The sequence below is a fragment of the Trichomycterus rosablanca genome, chromosome 21 (assembly GCF_030014385.1).
Source record: "Trichomycterus rosablanca isolate fTriRos1 chromosome 21, fTriRos1.hap1, whole genome shotgun sequence".
Taxonomy (NCBI): Eukaryota; Metazoa; Chordata; class Actinopteri; order Siluriformes; family Trichomycteridae; genus Trichomycterus; species Trichomycterus rosablanca.
This window is the reverse complement of record NC_086008.1, coordinates 13,370,565-13,395,643: the sequence shown is the minus strand read 5'-3', so window position 1 is coordinate 13,395,643 and position 25,079 is coordinate 13,370,565. Positions and strand designations below refer to the sequence as shown.

General features: G+C 39.4%; 2 protein-coding genes across 2 annotated transcripts in view; one reads left to right on the top strand and one right to left on the bottom strand.

Annotated features, from left to right (window-relative positions):
• The first annotated feature begins 868 nt into the window (after nt 1-868).
• On the top strand, nt 869-23,284 carry ankdd1b (ankyrin repeat and death domain containing 1B). The gene is made up of 15 exons (XM_063017627.1): nt 869-1,040; nt 3,106-3,206; nt 5,401-5,499; nt 5,847-5,945; nt 6,049-6,153; nt 6,783-6,887; nt 10,321-10,419; nt 10,520-10,618; nt 12,974-13,072; nt 14,363-14,461; nt 15,727-15,825; nt 15,921-16,016; nt 19,737-19,938; nt 21,123-21,254; nt 23,159-23,284. The coding sequence occupies exons 1-15, from the start codon at nt 869-871 to the stop codon at nt 23,212-23,214; spliced, it is 1,662 nt and encodes a 553-aa protein (XP_062873697.1). The 3' UTR covers nt 23,215-23,284.
• Nucleotides 23,259-25,079, bottom strand: part of poc5 (POC5 centriolar protein homolog (Chlamydomonas)) — a 13,614-nt gene continuing 11,793 nt past the window's right edge. Inside the window, exon 13 of the mRNA XM_063017626.1 lies at nt 23,259-23,772. Within this exon, the coding sequence (XP_062873696.1) occupies nt 23,647-23,772 (126 nt within the window). The 3' untranslated portion in view covers nt 23,259-23,646. The remainder of the gene's footprint in view (nt 23,773-25,079) is intronic.

Genomic DNA, 25,079 nt, shown 5'->3' with positions numbered 1-25,079 from the left:
AGAGCATTTATTTATTATTTTTATTTATTTAGTATTTATTTAAAGAGGCATTTATGTGATGGTAGCATTACTGCAGAAAAGTACACTGAGATTTTAGATTGTTTTGGAATGTGTTGCAGGCCTGAAATGCAGGAATCAATGTATTTTAACCCATTTTGAGGTTGACCAGACAAAACATAAAATATTTTATTGACTGCAATTAAATAAAAGTCAAAGTATTACAATCCCAACTTTTTCTGATTTGGGGTTGTAAATATTGCTATTGTCATTGTGAGGAAAAGGTAATTGGGGAAAAAAGCAAACAATTTTTAATTTAACAATGTTTTAACTTTCCTTTCTTTGGAGATATTGGCTTTAAATTGTTTCTTTTTTTTTTCAAAATAATTATTTCTAACTATTTTTATTAAGTGCAGCATATTGTGCTTTTGTTAAATCTATACTGTTTTTACAAAGCTGAACAGATACTATTTAAGTATGTTTAGATTCAACATGGCTGGCAGTAATCAAACCTGTCTGTTCTAAACACAGTTGTCCATTGGATTGGAGTAACTAAGGTTTTATTTATTTATGTCCAGTTAGTATTTTGATTTTATCAGTTTTTAGTAATAGCAATTATTATATTACTAGTAATATAAACATTTTTCAAGATGTGAATTAATCAATTGTGACATGCAGTAATAGAAGAAATTAGAATGGCCAATAGTTTTTCACAGCATTGTACTGTAGATCAGTGCATGATTAGCACTAGCTGTATGTACTCTGGGTCTGAGTAAATTATCTTTGGGTGTAGCCTTTCACAGCAAATAAACCTAACCAGCTCACAAAGCTCTTTCAGTGTAAAGGCACACAGGTCAGCATACTAAGCACAATGGGGGAAAAAGTTTTGGCTTTAAAAGACAAAATCATGAAGCATCCCATGATGAAAAAGGAAAACCTAAACCCTAAATTATGGATGAAATCGGAGCATCACAAAGACCTCACAGATGTAATTCTTCAGAAGGAGCCAGAGGAAGATGCCGATTATGATCATGTGGAGATGTGTAAGTACATGCTGTAGTAAAATACTTTCATTTTTGACTAATTACTGTGTTTTTTTTATCCTTAATACTAATGTTTTAGGTAATAGTTTTGTTCTGAATTTTAGCAAATGTGTAATTTAGATTTAGATCAGGTAGTTATTTATTGAACCATAGACTTCCTTGTCATGCCATTAAACCTGCCAACAGGAACTGTCAAAAGTTTGCCAACAATGCTGCGGGAAGGGTGTGTGTATTTTGCCTTTATGAAGTCTAAGTAAAGCATTGTAAACCTTGGGTGCTCAATACACCAGTTAATCAAATTTGATCAGCATGCTGGTTTAGTCACAATCACGCTTCGTTTTATCAAGCCTTAGTTGCAGAATCAACTTCATCATTAAAGTAATGAGTTTCTACAGAAACATTATGCCATAACCTACAGAAATGTCAGTGAGTTTGAGAACAATAAGGTTAAAATGTATTATTATAGAAAGAGTTACAAAGCCATTTATGTTGGTCTAGCAACACAACCGTCCCTCCCTTTTTTTTCCTGTAAAACGGAGTTCATAATCTTAACTAAAGCCAACCTAAAACAGACTTCACAGAAGAGTAGCAAGGAGAAAATCAAGCCAAAAAAAAAGCACTTGGATGATCACTAGGGATGTAACGATACACTCTTCCCACGATGCGATACGATTCACGATAATGGGTCAATGACACAATTTTGTCCCCCGATTTTTTTTATTATTTATTTTTTTTAAACAAAATGAAATTGAAGAGAAATTATGACAAATTGTCCTTTTATTATTTCTCTGTAAAAAAGTAAAATACTGTATTTGTACTTATCTTTTATTTATCTAAATAATGAATACCCTTTTATTTCTGAGGTAGGTACAAACTATGCCAAATAATGCTTATTGTGTAAAAAAAAAAAAACTTAAATGAAAATTTAAAACAACTCCAACATTATTTAAATAAATGAATAATACAAATAAAGTACATAAATAAATTTGGCTGGAAAATCCCCTACCTGGCAACTTTGTGAAGTGCCGTCAACCAGGCGAGGTGCCCTCTGCTGTTTTAAGTGAATATCGATTTATCTTAAATGAATAACCGATTTGAATCGTGGTACATGTGCACCGATTTTTAACTGTCTTGTGGTGCATCGTTATATCCCTAATGATCACTAAAACGTTCCTGTTCTTTTATTTTAAACTCTGATTTTATTGGACAATAGTGTCATTTATGGTGATAATAAAGCACTTTAATGTATGGTAAAACATTTTCCAACACTCAAAAAACTTGGTGGGTGCTGTGTCATGTAGAGTGACATCATGTAGGTGTATTGCTGCACCAGGACCTAGCCATTTGGCAATATTCCACTCTAAGAATTTTCTCAAGGAGGACGTAGGATAATAAGATTAGGTATAATGTGGTTACACAGCAGGGACTGATTTATAATCCGAATGTAGGTTTATACCCAGGTGGATAAAATGAATGTGGGCAATTTGGAATGGCTGAAAACATGCCATTGTGTCCTGTTTATCTATTATTAAATCAAAAGGTGTCTCAGTGGGTAGCACTGTTGCCTCACAGCAAGAGGGTCCTGGGTTTGATTCCGAGTTGGAGCGGGCTGTGTCTTTTCTGTGTGGAGTTTGCATGTTCTCTTTGTGTCTATACTGTGGAAGGAAACCAGAGCTCCCAGAATAAACCCACACAAAGACATGCAAGTGAGGTAAATTGGAGATACAAAATTGTCCATGACTAGATTTGAGATGATTTCAGAAAAACACCTGATAGTGGTTATAATTGGTATAATACTTTGAACCAACCCTCATTTTAGAAATGTGTATTCATAATGTATTTAATTTCCTCAGTTGTTTCTGTATGCAGTTAAATACCACAGAGCTGCTTCAATGTTTGCCAACTTCCAAAGTAAACCATTAACAGTCACACAAGACTGAGCCGAGCCATGCCCAACATGAGTAATGTTTGTGTTCATGTCAATCTTCCATCTTTAGAACAGCACAAGCAGTCAATGCAGATGCTCAGTGTTGTTTCTTGCTTCTTTTTAACCCCTCTGCTTTAGTGCTAGAGGCTGAAAAGGGATACATCGAAGCTGCAAAAAGGAACGATGTGGAAACCATGAAACGTTTAGGACGAGGTGTGAATGTTAATGCGTTAAACATGGTATGTTACCTGCTTTGTATACACATTTAAGTACTTGGTTACATTAAAAAAGTAAAATTCTATTTGACGTACTACATTGCCAAAAGTATTTGAAACACTCTTTTTCTTCCTTGTTGTTTTGGCTATTTTGACCACACCCTTTGTTTTTTTGTTTTTTTAATGCATTTACTCCCCTTTTTCTCCCGACTTTTAGCGCGTCCAATTGCCCGACTGGATTTTGAACAATTAATTAATGTTTTTCTTTTATTTTATTATTAAAACAAATACTAACAAACCACTTTATAATTATTGCAGAAATAAACTCGTCATTCTAAAATCTTCACCTTTTTTATTTAATTTTTTGCATAGTGCAAGGTTTTTTAAACCCTGGGTTGCAACCATTGGGTCGCAAGCCAAAAAAGAGAAAATAATAATAATAATAATTAAATAAACTTTTTTTTTTTTTTTATATATTTTCTTTACGCATTTTCTCCCCCTTTTTCTCCCGACATTTAGTGCGTCCAATTGCCCGATTGCTTCATGCTTCCTCTCCACCAGTGCCCATCCCCGCTCTGATTGAGGAGAACGAAGCTAACCCACGCCCTCTCCGACACGTGGGCAGCAGCCGTATGCATCTTGTCATCTACACTTTGACCAGTGCAATGCAGATCAGCACTGTGTACAGAGAGACACACCCTGATCCGCACTCTTTCCTTGTCTCTGTGCAGGTGCCATCAATCAGCCAGCAGAGGTCGTAATTGCATTAGTTATGAGAGAGTCCCTATCCGGCTTAGTCCCACCCCTATCTAAACAACAGACCAATCGATGTTCATGTGGCCACTCAGCCCAGCCGGATGGCAGAGCTGAGACTCGATGCGATGTATTCGAGATCCCAGCTCTGGTGTTCTAGCGAGTGTTTTTACTGCTGCGCCACCTGAGCGGCTTGACCACACCCTTTGTTAACACGTGCATACATTTAAACAAACAGTCATACAATCTACATAACCAAATAATGACTCACAGTGAAGAACTTACTTTTACAGGGCACTGTCATAAGGTGCCACCTTTTTCAAGTCTAGAAGTAATTTCGGTCCTATTACAAGGTCTGAAGTGCTACTTTTGGCACATAAAATGTGTCACGGACTGGCTTTCTTTAACAAAGCAGTTGCAAACAAATTGCAAATTGGCTACAAATCATTAAGGCCTGTAGAAATTTACTAATTTACCGCTCTCCAAAACAAAAATACTAAATGGGGAAAATGCTTAATTTCACAGACCTTGTTTTTTTTAAATCACAGATAGTGCCACATTTCACGACAGTCATTAAATTACACTCATAAATCAAATGACTGAATAAATGGAAGCTACAATACACAGCACAGCCTACCGTAATGGTTGAATGTAAACTTTTAACATCCAGCAAGGCTTCATGTTCTGTCTCAAAGATGAAAACAGTCGTCCATGTTTAGACAACCCCCCACCCCCACAGAATTGAATTAAACGTTTTCCAAACTCAGTTACCCGAGTTTTTAGCTGCTTTACACTTTGACATCTTAAATTACACGGGAAAAGGCTAATTTCACGGTCCGTGACGCGATTTTCATGACTGTGAATTAGATAGGGTCTTACTTATGAGCTTATTCGATTTAGGTGTTTTGTGAGCAGGACAAATTGACCTCCAGGACTGACATTGAGAAACCCTGATTTTAAGCATGCTGTCACTGAACTCTCAAATGGTAAATAATTTTTCACCCTCAGTCGATTAAAAAAAAACTAGCTGGTCTCCTGTCCTGAATTGCAGGTGCAGTAAATTGGCTAATTGCATAAACATGCATATTGTTTTAAATGTAGTTGAGGATTGTTCAGATTGTAGGTGTCAACAAGCTTATATGCATGTAGTGGGTAGCACTGTCGCCTCACAACAAGAAGGTCCTGGGTTCAATCCCGGTCGGGTTCTGTCTGTGTGGAGTTTGCATGTTTTCCTTGTGTCTGTGTGGGTTTCCTCCCACAGTCCAAAGACATGCAAGTGACATTAAACTTGTGAACTGATGAATCTTTAGTGTAACCAAACTATGTAAAACATGATGTTAAAATTTTTATAAATAAAAAAGTATATTCATGTAGTATAACTTAATGGCTGTTTTATGTTTCCCTTTAATAGTCATTGACATGTTCATGCTGTTACTAGAACTTTCTTAATGTTTTGATGTTCTAGCACAATCGAACTGCACTTCACTATGCAGTGGCCGGCAAAAATGTACAAGCTGTTGACGTCCTCCTTAGAAGAAGAGCGAAGCTAGACTTGCAGGACAAGGTATGGACAAGGTGTAACTTTAATTATACTCTTTATACACTGTTTTATTTTCCCATGGGGGGGGGCAGCAGTGGCTTGTCGTGTAGCAGCGTCCCCCTACAGCAAGAAGGTCCTGAATTCACTTCCCAGGTGGAGCAGTCCAGGTCCTTTCTGTGTGGAGATGGCATGTTCTCCCATTCTCATGCAAGTGAGGTGAATTGGAGATACAAAAGTGTCCATGACTGTGTTTGCCATTAAAAACCTGAACTGAGGAAACTGAGTGTAACCAGTGATTATCTGTCCTGTCATGAATGTAACCAAAGTGTGTAAAACATGATGATAAAATCCTAATAATCTTTTCTTTACAGTTCGGATTAACCCCTATTCACTTGACAGCATGGTTTGGCAGTTTGGAAATCCTCAAGCTTCTCATCCAGAGTGGGGCTGATCAGAGGGTTAAGAACACGGTATGGTGATCACACTGTATTTTAAGTACATATATTATTGTGAATATTAGAGAAAGCAGATTCTGTCATGGCTCCTTTTTAACTAATCTTATTCTGTACTTAGGAAGGTATGAACATGATGCACTGTGCTGCTGTTAACGATCACACTGACATCGTGGAATACATCGTTAATGACCTTCAGATGAAAGAACTTGACAAAGAAGACAATGTAGAACATGTTTTCATTTTTATTCTTACTAAAATACAAAAATGTGTATTTTATTCACACCTGAAAATGTTTATTCCTGGTTTTGAGTGTTGGCACTATGCTAACATTCTGTGGTTGGTTGCTTAGTCCTATTTATATAATTATGTAAATATTTAGGGGTGGCACGGTGTCTAACAGCGAGATGGTCCTGGGTTCAATTAAGGTGAAGCGGTCTGGGTCCTTTTTGTGTGAAGTTTGCATGTTCTCCCCGTGTCTGTCTGGGTTTTCTCCCACAGTCCAAAGAAATGCAAGTGAGGTTAATTAGAGATAAAATTGTCCATGACAGTGTTTGACATGAAAAGACTTGAACTAATGAGTCTTGTGTAACTACCTGTCCTGTCATGAATGTAACCAAAGTGTGTAAAACATGACGTTAAAATCCTAATAATAGCATACTAGCATACTACCTGATACACAACATGTAGAGTTGGTGCCACACAGCTAATGAATGATGTTTAATGATCTAATTTTCTGCAATTTTGTAACGTCTTCTAGGCCTACAAACGGCATAATTACCATGTAATATATAGCCATAAAAATGCACGAGTATTTGACGATAATCTGTTTGCTGATGTTTTTGTGTGTGTCAGCATGGAAACAGACCTTTTGCTGTGGCAGCAGAGCATGGCTGTGTGCGAATGTTGCAGATGCTGATGGAAGAGCCTTACCAAATGGCCACCATGGAGGAAAATAAGGTCTACTTTACATGCATTCATACAAATTCTTCCTACTCACTAAATGAGCTAGTACACATGTTCTTAACATCAGTCTGAAAGGCTTAATGTCCCGCGGAGTCTTAAGCTTTCCCTGTCCCGAACACAACAGCTAATGAAAGACGCTGCCAATTAGCTAAAGCTCACAAGCTAAATCGGATGGGTTTGGAGGAGATAAAACTCTTCAGGACTAGACTTGGGGAAAAACCCTGAGCTGCTGTAAGTTTAATGGTTGCGGTTACGTGTAGTGATCAGAATGTTGGGAAATTAAATGTCACTGTTGGGTGCATTTTTCATATCCTGTTAAATACATGTATACAAATTAATATGGCCTGACGACTGGGTTGAGATACAGAGAAACCCTGATTTAACGGATTAAACAGAATTTAAAACTCAAGGGCATTTTTCAAATACAGTATGTTTCTAAATATTGTGTTATAAGAAGAAGCCAAAATCTTGACCTGGACTGTCAAAGGGTCATGGGCTTGGTGAACCTGGCTTCCTCCCAGTCACTCTTGTGTTTAGCTCATATTGACCCTTGTTTCTGTGGGTACCATGCTTTCACAGCCTTCCAAAAACAAGGCAGAGGTAGCTCAGCGGTTAAGGTACTGTACTAGTAATCAGAAGGTTGATAATTTAAACCCCACAACACGCAAGCTAAAACTATTGTGCCCTTGAGCATGGCCCTTAACCTTGATGCCCAAATTGTATTGTCATAACTGTTTGTTACTTTGAATAAAAATGTCTGCTAAATGCTGCAAATGTAATGGTTGTAAGTGGATTGGCTATTTTAAAGTGTCCCTAGGTGTAAGTGATTAAGTAAATGTATAATTATTGACTGCTTTACACACAGTTTGATCAGTTTAAGTTGGTTGGTGAAAATTGAACGTTACTATGTGTTGCTGCGGATTTAACATCTTTATGAATGGAATATTTAACAACAAGAATTCTTTATATATATATACAGTGTATCACAAAAGTGAGTACACCCCTCACATTTCTGCAAATATTTCATTATATCTTTTCATGGGACAACACTATAGACATGAAACTTGGATATAACTTAGAGTAGTCAGTGTACAACTTGTATAGCAGTGTAGATTTACTGTCTTCTGAAAATAACTCAACACACAGCCATTAATGTCTAAATAGCTGGCAACATAAGTGAGTACACCCCACAGTGAACATGTCCAAATTGTGCCCAAATGTGTCGTTGTCCCTCCCTGGTGTCATGTGTCAAGGTCCCAGGTGTAAATGGGGAGCAGGGCTGTTAAATTTGGTGTTTTGGGTACAATTCTCTCATACTGGCCACTGGATATTCAACATGGCACCTCATGGCAAAGAACTCTCTGAGGATGTGAGAAATAGAATTGTTGCTCTCCACAAAGATGGCCTGGGCTATAAGAAGATTGCTAACACCCTGAAACTGAGCTACAGCATGGTGGCCAAGGTCATACAGCGGTTTTCCAGGACAGGTTCCACTCGGAACAGGCTTCGCCAGGGTCGACCAAAGAAGTTGAGTCCACGTGTTCGGCGTCATATCCAGAGGTTGGCTTTAAAAAATAGACACATGAGTGCTGCCAGCATTGCTGCAGAGGTTGAAGACGTGGGAGGTCAGCCTGTCAGTGCTCAGACCATACGCCGCACACTGCATCAACTCGGTCTGCATGGTCGTCATCCCAGAAGGAAGCTGACGCACAAGAAAGCCCGCAAACAGTTTGCTGAAGACAAGCAGTCCAAGAACATGGATTACTGGAATGCCCTGTGGTCTGACGAGACCAAGATAAACTTGTTTGGCTCAGATGGTGTCCAGCATGTGTGGCGGCGCCCTGGTGAGAAGTACCAAGACAACTGTATCTTGCCTACAGTCAAGCATGGTGGTGGTAGCATCATGGTCTTGGGCTGCATGAGTGTTGCTGGCACTGGGGAGCTGCAGTTCATTGAGGGAAACATGAATTCCAACATGTACTGTGACATTCTGAAACAGAGCATGATCCCCTCCCTTCGAAAACTGGGCCTCATGGCAGTTTTCCAACAGGATAACGACCCCAAACACAACCTCCAAGATGACAACTGCCTTGCTGAGGAAGCTGAAGGTAAAGGTGATGGACTAAACCCAATTGAGCACCTGTGGCGCATCCTCAAGTGGAAGGTGGAGGAGTTCAAGGTGTCTAACATCCACCAGCTCCGTGATGTCATCATGGAGGAGTGGAAGAGGATTCCAGTAGCAACCTGTGCAGCTCTGGTGAATTCCATGCCCAGGAGGGTTAAGGCAGTGCTGGATAATAATGGTGGTCACACAAAATGTTGACACTTTGGGCACAATTTGGACATGTTCACTGTGGGGTGTACTCACTTATGTTGCCAGCCATTTAGACATTAATGGCTGTGTGTTGAGTTATTTTCAGAAGACAGTAAATCTACACTGCTATACAAGTTGTACACTGACTACTCTAAGTTATATCCAAGTTTCATGTCTATAGTGTTGTCCCATGAAAAGATATAATGAAATATTTGCAGAAATGTGAGGGGTGTACTCACTTTTGTGATACACTGTATATATTTTTTTTTTTTTTCCTTTATGCATTTTCTCCCTTTTAATGCGTCCAATTGCTCGATTGTGTCATGCTTCCTCTCCACCAATGCCAATCCCTGCTCTGATTGAGGAGAACAAAGCTAACCCATGCCCCCCCAACACGTGGGCAGCATGCTGTATGCATCTTATCACCTACACTTTAACGAGTGCAGCTCACGGTGTGTACGGAGAGACACACCCTGAGAGCACTCTTTTCTCATCTCTGTGCAGGTGCCATCAATCAGCCAGCAGAGGTCGTAATTGCACCAGTCATGAGAGAGAGAGAGAGAGAGAGACCCCACCCGGCTTAGTCCCACCCAAATCTGAACAACAGGCCAATCGTTATTCAGGCAGAACTGAGATTCGATATGATGTATTCGAGATCCCAGCTCTGAGGCCTCTGCTTTTAGAATTTTTTTGAAAATTAGTTTTAAAGATAAAGAAAAGATAGACTTTGTCATATATACATGTACATGTGTACAGTACAATGAAATTCTTTCTTCGCATATCCCAGCTTGTTTTGGGAGCTGTGGTCAGAGCACGGGGTCAACCACCTTACGGCGCCCCTGGAGCAGACGGGGTTAAGGGTCTTGCTCAAGGACCCAACAGTGGCTGCATAGCAGAGCCTGGATTTGAACCGACAATCTTCCGGTTGATAGCCCAAAACTCTACCCACTAGGCGGTAGCTAAACCGTTCTTCTTTAAAAACAAATGCCTCCACCAACCATCAATATATTGTAGATCTGCTGGACAGACATCATGTTTATTAGGGCTGGTGTATTTCTGTTAAAAAATGTCCCCAGTGGACTTTAACCCGTGTTTCTTTTCTTCTTTGTGTAGAACGGCAACACACCTTTACACCTAGCTGCCAAAAACGGCCATCTAGAAGCCTTAGAGCTGCTGCTTGAACACTTTGAGATCCGCAATGAAGTCAATCATGTAAGCACTGACATATCTAACCGTCAAAAAAGACCAGGGTCAAATGTACTAAAAGTGAAGTGAACTATTTACATCGTAAGTCATTATTCTGTGTTCATAGGCTGGAGAAACGGCACTGTTTTTAGCCACTGATGGATCATATGATGACTGTGTTCTGGCTCTGCTAAACTCTCGCTGTGACCCAAACATCCCCGACACAGTATGTAGGAAAAAATAAAGCTTTTAAAATGTAAAACATTTAAAGAATGAATTTTTAGAGTTACACTACAGCAGCAGATACCCCTCCACACACACATTTTAGCATTAGATGCTAACTACTTCTGCCATGCTTTCATTAGTTAACAGTTAACACTGTGTTTATAACGTGACTATCAGGTATAATGTAAACAAGTCAGCCCAGCTCTGTTTTAGATGATGATTTCACAGTTTTATGATTGTTAGGTGCAGCCTAAAGTCACTACACAGACGTCCCTTCTATAAACATAGATCAGGAGAGGAAAAGCTCCATAAATCCCATACTGGGAAAGCACTCAGACAAGAGACAAGGTCAGAGTTTAAGATACAGTGGGTACTTTGTAGCTTAGTGTCCCCTAAATTCGAGATCTTTGAAACTTGATACCTTTTATTGTGAAATTTGTACCCTTAAACAAGCTGGTGGAATTGCACATTGCCCTTGGTAAACATTGCCCCTGAAATTGCACAGTCCCATGTGTTTAGTGAAATTAATTAGTGAAATCACCTTATACAGAGGTATTTAGGGTTCATACTGCGGTGGGGGTAAAAGCTAGTTTTGAGCCGGTTTGTCCTTGTTTTGGTAGTTCTATAATGTCTGCCTGACAGTAGCAACTTAAACAGATGGTGGCCGGGGTGAGACTTGTCCATAACGATTTTGTGGGCTCTTTGAAGGCAACGAGCCCTCCATGGTGGGTAGAGAGCACCCGATGATTTTCTCCGCAGACCTCACAATCCTCTGTAGTCCTTTTTTTTATTGTACTAGTAATCATCAGAAAGTTGTTGGTTCAAACCCCACTACACCCAAGCTAAAACTATTGTGCCCCTGAGCAATACATGTAACCTTGAGTTGCTCAAATTGTATTCAGTTATCACTCTGTCGCTTTGAATAAAAGCATCTGCTAAATGCTGCAAATTTACATGTAGTATGTGGATTGGCTATTTTAAATTGTCTCTGGGTGTAAGTGATAGACAAGAGACAAGGTCACAGTTTGATTTACAGTGGGTACCTTGTAACCCAGTGTCCCCTAAACTCGAGATCTTTGAAATCTGATGCCTTTTATTGAGAAATGTGTACCCTTAAAATCAACGTTTACCATAAACTCGAGATGCTTATGATTTAGAAGTGGCAAAACTGCTTTTGCACTGACTATGCCGTTGTTTCCTATGAAGTGTGGCGGCACTTTTGCTGCATTGGGCTCTTGATGCTCATTGTTTTTATATTTGCGTTATTTTCAGTACATAAGTCTTAAAAACAACCCCATTATTTTACATTAGCCTAAAATATATGCAGTTACATGAGACCATGGAACGCATTAACATGTTTTCCATACATCCTTAGGGGAAACATACCTTGAAACTCAACGCCTTTTTAAAATCAACGCCACTCCCACAACCAATGGACATTTTATTTTTTATTTTTTTTATTTATTTTTTTTTACCCCTTTTTCTCCCCTTTTAGCGCATCCAATTGTTCAATTAGCATCGTGCTTCCTCTCTGTCTATGCCGAACCCTGCCCTGACGGAGGTGATTGAAGCTAACCCGTATCCCCTCCGAAACACGAGCAGCAGCCAGATGCATCTTTGCCACCCACACATTGACGAGTTTGGCGCCACCTAGCGTTGCATGCGGAGAGACACACCCTAAGGGCACCCTCTCCCATCTCTGTGTAAGCGCCTCCAATCAGCCGGCAGAGAACGCAATCGCATTCTGACAGAGAGAGACCCACATCCGGTTCTTTGTCCCACCCCCCCACATGAGCAACCGGCCAATCGTTGCTCATATAGCCACTCAGCTTCGAACCGGTAAAGCAAGGCTGGATTCGATACCACGCTCTCAGAATCCAGCCCTGGTTGCAGCGCGTTTCTTTTTACCGCTGCGCCACCTGAGCGGCATGGACATTGAGTTTTAAGGTATCACTGTACCTTCATTCATTCTGAGTACTACAAGAGCTCATATAGATACAGAAATCTCTAAAATAGGCTTAACATTTAGTTAGAGGAAGTTCGATAGAAAAGGACGTTAAAAACTCTGGTTAGCGTTATCTGCAGGAACAGATTGTAAAATGATACGCTCAGCCTAACGGTCAAAAAGTCCAGCACTATAAGTATATGGACGCTTAAAATATCTATCAATGAATTTGATCACAATGTTTTAATAATTGTCTCCCTATGGCCTCCAGATATTGATATATTACATTATTTGTCATGTGAAAAATTCTTATTGACCTGTACACCTTTAATATATAACATGATCGGCTGATTTTAAGTAGCCTATGTGTATTCATTATTTTCTGTTATGGTGTTTCCTGTTTGCTGACAGAACAAGACCAGTGCTCTTCATGCTGTGTGTGAAAAGGGCTACACATCAGTGGCGAAGCTCCTCCTTGACAACGGTGCTGTGATCAACACCAGAAACCAAGTATATCTCTGAATTATTGCTTTACGTAACACAGACATATAATATATATTCTAGTAGGACGTCTTAATTCTGTTTAGATTTTTGGACACCCTAACATCATATCTACATGTGCTTGTGTTTAATCTCATTTCAAAACAACTGTATTTTAATTGAGATGGTCCACCTTAGCTGCATTATAAAGATTTGGCACAGTAGTGAAACATGCCAGCACACCAGAGCCGACATTTCAAACTCATCGGTTCGAATCTCAGCTGTTCAGGGAGGGTGCCGGAGAGGATTCCTCATAACCGATGCAATTACGACCTCTGCCGACTGACTGATGGCGCATGCACAGAGACAGGGGATAATGGGATCAGGGTGTGTCTCTCCGTACACAATGCTGATCCACATATGAACCCACCTTGTGCAGGTGAAAAGATTCAGTCGGTACTGCGTACGTGTCGGAGGGGGTGTGTTAGTCACGGCTCTCTTCAGTCAGTAGTGGAGGTCAGCATCAGGTAATTTACATTTACATTTTCAGCATTTAGCAGACGCTCTTATCCAAAGCGACTTACACAGTGAGCGGAACACAATGAGCAATTGAGGGTTAAGGGCCTTGCTCAGGGACCCAACAGTGGCAACTTGGTGGTGGCGGGGCTTGAACCGGCAACCTTCTGTTTACTAGTCCAGTACCTTAACCACTGAGCTATCACTGGCCACGTGATTGGATACGACTAGATTCAGAGATGCAAATAAAAGGTTTAGCACTAATATAGAGATCAAATTTGGCTTGCGGTCAACATTTTAATTAACCCATAAGGTCAGGTTACCAAACCAAACCAAACATTTCTTTATTGACCTTGTTTTAAGCACACAGACAACAGGGTAATGCGTTTAGGATTCTGTGATGGCTATAGACACCCATGAAATGAACAGTTGTGCTCATGTCAAGCGGCAGTTTGTAATTCTGTCTTTCAATTGAGGACCAATGGTTTTATGTGCTGTGTGCTTTATTGGTGCTTCAGTGGCTTTCCACTTCAATCACTTACACAACATCACTTACAGTTTTGGTTTGTTGGCTTCTTATAAAAGGGACACTTTAAAAGTCAAAAAGCTCCTTTGTATGCATGTCTTTGCCTCTAATATTAGTCTTTGGTGATAATTATAATATGTTGTGTTTAATTTTATGCACCTAGTAGCATAACAACAGGTTAAAAGCTGTCTGCATACTTTTTTCCATGTAGCGTATTTAGTGGTGGACAAGTGCCTTTATCAGACTGCATGTTAAAATAAATTGTGCTTTTTTTCTAGTATTTACAAACTCCGTTCCACCTTGCAGTGAAGAACTGTCACATTACAGTGATTGAAACTTTGCTAGAATACAGCTGTGATGCAGATGCCCAAGATCATGTAAGTTTCTATATTTCTGCAGTATATACACAGATTAGGCATAACATTAAAACCACCCCATTGTTTCTGCACTCACTGTCCATTTTATCAGCTCCACTTACCATATAGAAGCACTTTGTAGTTCTACAATTACTGACTGTAGTCCATCTATTTCTCTGCGTGCTTTGTTAGCCCCCTTTCACCCTGTTCTTCAATGATCAGGACCCCCACAGTATTATTTGGGTGGGGGATCATTCTCAGCACTGCAGTGACACTGACATGGTGGTGGTGTGTTAGTGTGTGTTGTGCTGGTATGAGTGGATCAGACACAGCAGCGCTGCTGGAGTTTTTAAACACCTCACTGTCACTGCTGGACTGATAATAGTCCACCGGCCAAAATATCCAGCCAACAGTGCTCCGTGGGCAGCGTCCTGTGACCACTGATGAAGGTCTAGAAGATGACCAACTCAAACAGCAGCAATAGATGAGCGATCGTCTACAAGGTGGACCAACCAGGTAGGAGTGTCTGATAGAGTGGACAGTGAGTGGACACGGTATTTAAAAACTCCAGCAGCGCTGCTGTGTCTGATCCACTCATACCAGCACAACACACACTAACACCCCACCACCTAAATAATACCTGCTCTGTGGTGGTCCTGACCATTGAAGAACTGGGTGAAAGCAGGTTTAAAAAGTATGCAGAGAAACAGATGGACTACAGTCAGTAATTGTAGAACTACAAAGTGCTCCTATATGGTAAGTGGAGCTGATAAAAGAGACAGTGAGTGTAGAAACAAGGAGGTGGTTTTAATGTTATGGCTGATCAGTGTATAATGTACATTATTATGTTATTTTTACAGTATCTTAGAAAGGTATTTATTAGCAAAGTTTTTTTTTTTTTACATTGTTACAATCTGGAATTTGTTTCAGTTTGACAAACAATTATGTTTTGACTCAGGCATTCATTTCTAAAATAAAGACCAAAAAAAGAAAGAAACTGAAAACAGCTCACTGAAGCTTTTCTTACATTCACAATGGGATCTGAATCATTTTTAAATCTCAATTGTCTTTTCCTCAAAATTTTATTAATTGTTAAAAACATGATTTTTTTAATCTATTGTTTTATTCCTTGTTGTGCTCCAAGAACACTTTGTTGTATTAATTAGCCAAAAATACTTTATAATATTAGAAATGTGTAATTTAAGACAGTAACATAAAGTAAACTTAGTATAAGGACTCAATGCATTTTTGGACAGTGTGCAAATGTTTTCCTCAATCCTCCACAGCTGGGTCAGACGGGGCTCCATGTTGCAGCAGAACTGGGCAAGATAGATTTACTAGAAATGATTCTGAAGGCTGATGTGAATATAGAAATCAGAGACAGGGTAAATCATTTCTGATATTTTGAAGACGCCAACCATTAAAAACAAAACAAAAAAACATGGAATTATGATTGTTAATGAATTGTTTTAATGTGCAGCAAGAGAAAACAGCACTGGGAGTGGCAGCCAGAGCTGATATGGTGATTATTGTTGATATGATCATCAAAGCTGAAAGATACTACAGCTGGATAAGGGTGAGTATCTGGTACTAAACACAAAGCACTGTCTCATCTCTCAATGCTTCTTAAACTGTGAAACTAGTACCACTGGTGGTACTTGCAGTGACCGTGTAAAAATTAAATTATGTATGTGTGTCATTTCTATAATCAGTGTGACAAAGCCAATATTTTTGATACCCAAGTAAGTAATATGTTTATACTGGAATGTTAGAGGGAGCTTTGCTTTTGATAAATGATTGTAATATTGTATTGTATTATTCTTAAACCACATATTGTGTCAAAGCTGCAGTAAATGTCAGCACAACAGGTTTGTTATTGGAAGTAGGAAAAAGAAAATAGTGTTTTTGTGTGTAAAGTGTAGCCTCATAAACATTCCCCCTCTTGTTAAATGTTCAGATTTAACATTATAAAATATTACATACACTCATCAGCCATAACATTAAAACCACCTACTGGTTTCTACACTCACTGTTCATTTTATCAGCTCCACTTACTCTATAGAAGCACTTTGTAGTTCTACAATTACTGACTGTACTCCATTTATTTCTCTACATACCTTTTTAGCTTGCTTTCACCCTGTTCTTCAATGGTCAGGACCACCACAGAGCAGGTATTATTTAGGTGGTGGATCATTCTCAGCAGTGCATGGCGGTGGTGTGTTAGTGTGTGTTGTGCTGGTATGAGTGGATCAGACACAGCAGTGCTGCTGGAGTTTTTAAACACCTCACTGTCACTGCTGGACTGAATGATCCACCCCCTTTATAAGTGGAGCTGATAAAATGGACAGTGAGTGTAAAAACAAGGAGGTGTTATGGCTGATTGGTGTATATGTAATGGTTTACAGTGGGGCAAAAAAGTATTTAGTCAGCCACTGATTGTGCAGGTTCTCCTACTTAGAAAGATGAGAGAGGTCTGTAATTTTCATCATACGTACACTTCAACTATGAGAGACAAAATGAGAAAAAAAATCCAGGAAATCACATTGTAGGATTTTTAAAGAATTTATTTGTAGATTATGGTGGACAATAAGTATTTGGTCAATAACAAACAAGCAAGATTTCTGGCTCTCACAGACCTGTAACTTCTTCTTCTGTCCTCCACTCGTTACCTGTATTAATGGCACCTGATTGACCTCGTTATCTGTATAAAAGACACCTGTCCACAGCCTCAAACAGTCAGACTCCAAACTCAACCATGGCCAAGACCAAAGAGCTGTCGAAGGACACCAGGAAGAAAATTGTAGACCTGCACCAGGCTGGGAAGAGTGAATCTACAATAGGCAAGCAGGTTGGTGTGAATAAATCAACTGTGGGAGCAATTGTAAGAAAATGGAAGTCATACAAGACCATTGATAATCTCCCTCGATCTGGGGCCCCACGCAAGATCTCATCCCGTGGGGTCAAAATGATCATGAGAACGGTGAGCAAAAATCCCAGAACTACACGGAGGGACCTGATGAATGACCTGCAGAGAGCTGGGACCAAAGTAACAAAGGCTACCATCAGTAACACACTACGCAGAGAGGGACTCAAATCCTGCAGTGCCAGGCGTGTCCCCCTGCTTAAGCCAGTACATGTCCAGGCCCGTCTGAAGTTTGCCAGAGAGCATATGGATGATCCAGAAGAGGATTGGGAGAATATCATGTGGTCAGATGAAACCAAAATGGAACTTTTTGGTAAAAACTCAACTCGTCGTGTTTGGAGGAAGAAGAAGAACCCAAGAACACCATAGCTACTGTGAAGCATGGGGGGTGGAAACATCATGCTTTGGGGCTGTTTTTCTGCAAAGAGGACAGGACGACTGATCCATGTTAAGGGAAGAATGAACGGGGCCATGTATCGTGAGATTTTAAGCCAAAACCTCCTTCCATCAGTGAGAGCATTGAAGATGGAACGTGGCTGGGTCTTCCAGCATGACAATGATCCCAAACACATCGCTCGGGCAACGAAGGAGTGGCTCCGTAAAAAGCATTTCAAGGTCCTGGAGTCTCCAGACCTCAACCCCATAGAAAATTTGTGCAGTCCGTGTTGCCCAACGACAGCCGTAAAAAATCACTGCTCTAGAGGAGATCTGCATGGAGGAATGGGCCAAAATACCAGCTACAGTGTGTGCAAACCTGGTGAAGACTTACAGGAAACGTTTGACCTCTGTCATTGCCAACAAAGGTTATGTTACAAAGTATTAAGTTGAACTTTTGTTATTGACCAAATACTTATTTTTCACCATAATTTACAAATAAATTCTTTAAAAATCCTACAATGTGATTTCCTGGATTTTTTTTTCTCATTTTGTCTCTCATAGTTGAAGTGTATCTATGATGAAAATTACAGACCTCTCTCATCTTTCTAAGTAGGAGAACTTGCACAATCAGTGGCTGACTAAATACTTTTTGGCCCCACTGTATATACAATACAATGGTGTGCCTGATTAACTTGATTGTATTTAATAAATGTTAACTAATTTTGTAAACTAAAGTTAATGCCTGAACACACTTAAAAAAGTTGAGACAGAGGCAAAATAAGAGTGAAATGTCTGGTTGCATCAAGTAATGCAGCCCACAACTCTATTACATCAAGAGAAAGCCACACACAGATAAGCTCAAAAAACAAAATAACGGACATTAAGTGCCAAAGACGAAAAGGGCCATCCAGACTGTTACCAGCAATAGTTGCCAAAGCCAACATCTGTCATGGTATGGGGGTACCATTGACACAGATGTGTATATTGGGATTTTAGTGACGCACAGACATCTTTTCCTGGGAAGTTATATCTAGGGCCCAACTAAATTCATGAGAAAATGTGCTTAATGTCATGGACCTAGTTTTTTCAAATATCACAGGTTTCACAGAAAAAAAGTGCCACATTTTACGGCAGTCATTAAATACTCATATTGAATAATACGTAGAATAAATGTAAGCTACAATACACAACGTAATGGTTGAATGTAAACCTAGAACATCCAGCGATGGTGCGAGGCTTCATGTTAATGAAAATACTCGTCCTGAGTGGTGTTTTTAGCTGCTTTAGACTTTGACATCTTGGACATTTTGTCTAACCGAGCGTCTTAGACAAACTATCGGGTGCATAATACTTTACTGGCTTGTTCTTTTGAGGCGCAGCACAGACTACAGAGATGATCACGTGTGTAGAGAAGCCCACTTTTCCATTGATTATGGAATCCCCAAAGGGACAAAATACACTCAATACATCAACACATACATTAAACACTGTCAGCACAGCACACTACACAACAGAAAAGTCTGTTACACTAACTTAATTGCCGTACGATTGCCTCATATTTCATACACTATGTAAATGAAAAATGTTAAATCACTAAAGACAAACCTTAAATTTTGAAGAGGAATAAACAAGTCATAGATTGTTTTTCTTTTTTGCATACAAATTTGCCAGGTCAGAACTTATAAGCAAATGAGTATCAGATAACACAGTGCTTTCAGGGTATCTCTTGTGATTTTACCCATTTTATTAAAACATATTCCATATAAATTAGCTTAAGTAGCTATTAACATTTCACTCTTCATATAAATGTCAGATTGCATTGGTTCAATAACTGGAAATGAAGGAATTGAAAATATTGGCTTACTTATTCAGCTTATTCAGTCTGACATGCAAATAACAAGGTCTTATTAGCAAGAGCCTAGCTGTGTTAGTTCATTATCTGTGTATGTTTTTAAGCATCTGGCCTTTCTCAGACGTTGATCTTATTTGATCTAGTCCGATCCAGAAACTATTGAGCACCATGATGATGAGTTTCTGCTGACATTTAAACCAGACCGCAACGCTGAGATGAAGCAGGTACGCAGTGTGCTTTGGAATCTGGCCTACAGGCATCTGGGCAAGGACGAGTGGAAGAAGCTGGCAGAACAGTGGGCTTTTACTGAGGAGCAAATATATGCCATCGAGGAGCAATGGACAGGTGAAAAAACATGGAACATTTTATATAAAATCTGCAAAATATAAAAGCTAATTTTAAAAATGTATTAGGTATAGATTCCTTGCTGACTATTTTATTGGGTGGACCTACCATAAACACTATCCTGAGCAGCGTTGCAGCTGGTCCAGCTATAACACTGATTGCCAGATTTAATAATCAGTTGGAAAGCTTCACACACAAATTAATTCTCTTACACATATGAGCAATTAAGAGCAGCCAGTCCATCTTCTGCATTGCTGGGGAGGTGGAAGGCAATCAGATATTTTTTTTTTTTCCCTGTCGGCTGATCCTCTATTTTAGTCACCATGGCAGATCTAGTCCGCATACTAGACTTGGCAGTTAAATGCCTTTCCTGATGCAACCCTCCATTAAAATAAAGTTGGGCTTGGGACCAGCACTGAGAGCACACTGGAAAGTGCACCTTTCACTGGCTAAGCTGCTTCCAGAACCCCCGCCTTCCCTTCCTTCCTAGACATTAGCTAATCATGTCCATACAGTTGCATGACCGGCCAATAGCACTGCTGAGATTTAAACCTTGGACCCCTGGATCTCAGCGGTAGTATGTGTGTGTGCTTTATCGCTGTGCCATCTGAGCTTGGTACCTTAAGAAAACCCATATGGACATAAGCAGAACATGCCAAAACTTTTGGCAGACTAACTATTGTTCAGAAGTTTAAACCCAGATCCCCAGACTGATATCCACCTTATACATCACCATAAAAAGCCCTTTTTATGTACAGTGCCTTAAAACAGCCTCAACCTTTTTGCCACATTATTTTCACAGCCTGTTATTTGAACCAGTTTTATTTATGAATATAAAATCATGCATTAATTTAAAGACCAAGCATAAACTAAACACTATTAATATATATTTATAAGTATTATTCACTCTTATTTAGATCTTGGTTGAATCATCTTTGGAAACTATTACAGGCAGTATTTTTTCTTGATGAATCTCAATGAGTTTTGAACGTCAGGGTGGTGAAATTTTGGCATTGTCTTAAGTCTTTATGTTCAGTATGATCAAAAGATGTTCAATGTGATCTCAAGAACTTTTGTGACATTTATTCTAAACCACTTTAGTGCTGCTTTTAGTCAGTGTGCTTAAACATCCTTCCAAGGCCAAGAAATTAAACTTAAATTGGTGGTATGTACTGTATCTGCAGGTCCCAACAGTTATCAGGAGCATGGAAACAGGATGCTACTGATATGGCTCCATGGAGTGACGGTTGCACAGAAAAACGTAGCAAAGGAGCTCTACCAAGGACTGATCGCTATCGGCAACGCTAAAATAGCAGGTAAGATTGAAACGTTTTCCACTTCATACACTTGATGTTCGTATATAACATGGTGCATAAAATGGCATAAAAATTATACTGTACATCCATGTGGGCTTATTTCAATTGTTGCATCTTACAAAATGTACCAACTTTTCCAGACTGTGCTTTCTAGATAGGAATTTTTAATGCAAGGGAAAGTCCACCAGTTTACCCAAATTCATTTAAGTACCTTTCCAATTGTATATTTTCAGTTATACAGTGCCTTGCAAAAGTATTCAGCCCCCTTGAACTTTTCAACCTTTTGCCACATTTCAGGCTTCAAACATAACGATATGAAATTGTAATTTTTTGTGAAGAATCAACAACAAGTGGGACACAATCGTGAAGTGGAACGAAATTTATTGGATATTTTAAACTTTTTTTAGAAATAAAAAACTGAAAAGTGGGGCGTGCAATATTATTCAGCCCCCTTGCGTTAATACTTTGTAGCGCCACCTTTTGCTGCGATTACAGCTGCAAGTCGCTTGGGGTATGTCTCTATCAGTTTTGCACATCGAGATACTGAAATTTTTGCCCATTCTTCCTTGCAAAACAGCTCGAGCTCAGTGAGGTTGGATGGAGAGCGTTTGTGAACAGCAGTTTTCAGCTCTTTCCACAGATTCTCGATGGGATTCAGGTCTGGACTTTGACTTGGCCATTCTAACACCTGGATACGTTTATTTGTGAACCATTCCATTGTAGATTTTGCTTTATGTTTTGGATCATTGTCTTGTTGGAAGATAAATCTCCGTCCCAGTCTCAGGTCTTTTGCAGACTGCAACAGGTTTTCTTCCAGAATGGTCCTGTATTTGGCTCCATCCATCTTCCCATCAATTTTAACCATCTTCCCTGTCCCTGCTGAAGAAAAGCAGGCCCAAACCATGATGCTGCCACCACCATGTTTGACAGTGGGGATGGTGTGTTCAGGGTGATGAGCTGTGTTGCTTTTACGCCAAACATAACGTTTTGCATTGTGGCCAAAAAGTTCGATTTTGGTTTCATCTGACCAGAGCACCTTCTTCCACATGTTTGGTGTGTCTCCCAGGTGACTTTTTATAGATATCTTTGAGAAATGGCTTTCTTCATGCCACTCTTCCATAAAGGCCAGATTTGTGCAGTGTACGACTGATTGTGTCCTATGGACAGAGTCTCCCACCTCAGCTGTAGATCTCTGCAGTTCATTCAGAGTGATCATGGGCCTCTTGGCTGCATCTCTGATCAGTCTTCTCCTTGTTTGAGCTGAAAGTTTAGAGGGACGGCCGGGTCTTGGTAGATTTGCAGTGGTCTGATACTCCTTCCATTTCAATATGATCGCTTGCACAGTGCTCCTTGAGATGTTTAAAGCTTGGGAAATCTTTTTGTATCCAAATCCGGCTTTAAACTTCTCCACAACAGTATCTCGGACCTGCCTGGTGTGTTCCTTGGTCTTCATGATGCTCTCTGCGCTTTAAACAGAACTCTGAGACTGTCACAGAGCAGGTGCATTTATACGGAGACTTGATTACACACAGGTGGATTCTATTTATCACCATCAGTCATTTAGGTCAACATTGGATCATTCAGAGATCCTCACTGAACTTCTGGAGTGAGTTTGCTGCACTGAAAGTAAAGGGGCTGAATAATATTGCACGCCCCACTTTTTAGTTTTTTATTTTTTAAAAAAGTTTAAAATATCCAATAAATTTCGTTCTACTTCACGATTGTGTCCCACTTGTTGTTGATTCTTCACAAAAAATTACAATTTCATATCGTTATGTTTGAAGCCTGAAATGTGGCAAAAGGTTGAAAAGTTCAAGGGGGCTGAATACTTTTGCAAGGCACTGTAAACAGGGAGTTTGCAGATTGCATCATAGTTATCGTGTCCTGTTTTTCTGTCCTGACAGAAAAGCTGAGAACGGAGGGAGAGGACAGCAGTAAGAAGAAATGTGCAATTTCATGAAACCATGGTGACTTAATGTAAAACAATGCTTTATTTCTATCAGATTCATGAGAAACAGCAAATGCGACATGCTACATTAATGAACATCAACTCACACCGTTTACATCTATACAAGTAAAATACACAATTGTGCAGATGTGGTTAAAGTCACGTGATAAATAAAATTAAAGCCTCATGTAAATTCCTTCAGTATAAAAATAAAAGGATTAATAAAGCGTCAAACATTATAAATAGAATTAAACCCTGAATGAACAATATAAAACACTTCTAACTTAGTTTGCCCTGATTATTAAAACAGTAAAGCCAAGGTTGCAAATTCATTCATTAGACTTCAGTTCTGTGTAAACAGTTCAATGGTCCGAGTACATTCACTATACCGTGTTTACACACGGTGCAGGATGGAGTGGTGCGTGTGTAGGTGCACATACTTTGCTAGTCCACTACCCTGATGGAAGAGAATGAGGGTCTGGCCTGGGTAGAGCTCTTAGTACTGGACACAGTGTGACTCTGTAGAGCTGAGCGAGGAAACTTGGCTGCTGTTGCCTGACTGATAGTACGCTGTGATAGAGAGAGTGAATGAATTAACACATATACAGAGAAAAGTAAATATGGCATTTTTCTAACCGAATTAATTTACTGAATGCAACAAAATGAGTGCAATAACTACCGTTAATCTATGAAATTACAGTATATATATATATACACTGATCAGCCAAAACATTAAAACCACACCTCCTTGTTTCTACACTCACTGTCCATTTAATCAGCTCCATTTACCATATAGCACTTTGTAGTTCTACAATTACTGCCGGTCATCTATTTCTCTGCATGCTTTGTTAGCCCCTTTTCATGCTGAGTTTTTAAACACCTCACTGTCACGGCTGGATATATTTTTGGTTGGTGGACTATTCTCAGTCCAGCCAACATCGCCCCGTGGGCAGCGTCCTGTGACCACTGATGAAGGTCTAGAAGATGACCGACTCGAACAGCAGCAATAGATGAGCGATCGTCTCTGACTTTACATCTACAAGGTGGACCAACTAGGTAGGAGTGTCTAATAGAGTGGACAGTGAATGGACACGGTATTTAAAAACTCCAGCAGCACTGCTGTCTGATCCACTCATACCAGCACAACACACACTAACACACCACCACCATGTCAGTGTCACTGCAGTGCTGAGTGATCCACCACCTGATCTGAGCTGATAAAATGGACAGTGAGTGTAGGTTTTAATGGGAGGTGGTTTTAATGTTATGGCTGATCAGTGCATATTCACACTATAATAAAGCAACAGTATAATTTGGTCTTTTTGAATGTAATTTCATTCTGTTGTAAGTTTTTTTGGAGACCTATTAAGACCAAGCACTATTTTTTTTGTATATGAAAACTGAAAAAATAAATATTTTTTAGCAGTTCAGTGACTTGATGCACTTATTTATGGACTACATTGGTATGTCAATGAATGCCTCAGGTTTGCAGCTAGAATTAATTAATAGTGCATTTTTAAAGCATCAGAAATATTCTTTCATCACTCAGTCTGGTATTCTGCATGATTTGAAACTCATTAGCAAGTAATTAAAATAAATAAGTGTATTATTGAATATATACCAATATATTACATTTAAAAGTGATATAATTGCAGTCAAGTTGTTTAATGTTTTAATTCAAGTACTTAAACAGTTTATGGTACATTTGTACATTTAGAAAAACTAAACAAGTGTTAGACATTTTAGATTGTGATAATTTGCATAATTCTAAGCAGCTCCCAGAAACTTTTATTTAACAGTGGCAGCAACAGACATTTTTTTTAAGCATCCAGCATAAACTTTTGCTTGTATAAGCTCTATAAATGTCGTTACTCTAG

Excerpts from the sequence above, each read along its gene's own strand:
- ankdd1b (XM_063017627.1), top strand. The coding sequence starts at position 869 with ATGGGGGAAAAAGTTTTGGCTTTAAAAGACAAAATCATGAAGCATCCC. Across the intron at positions 10,420-10,519 it reads TCCGCAATGAAGTCAATCAT|GCTGGAGAAACGGCACTGTT; the intron begins GTAAGCACTGAC and ends CTGTGTTCATAG. Across the intron at positions 14,462-15,726 it reads ATGCAGATGCCCAAGATCAT|CTGGGTCAGACGGGGCTCCA; the intron begins GTAAGTTTCTAT and ends AATCCTCCACAG.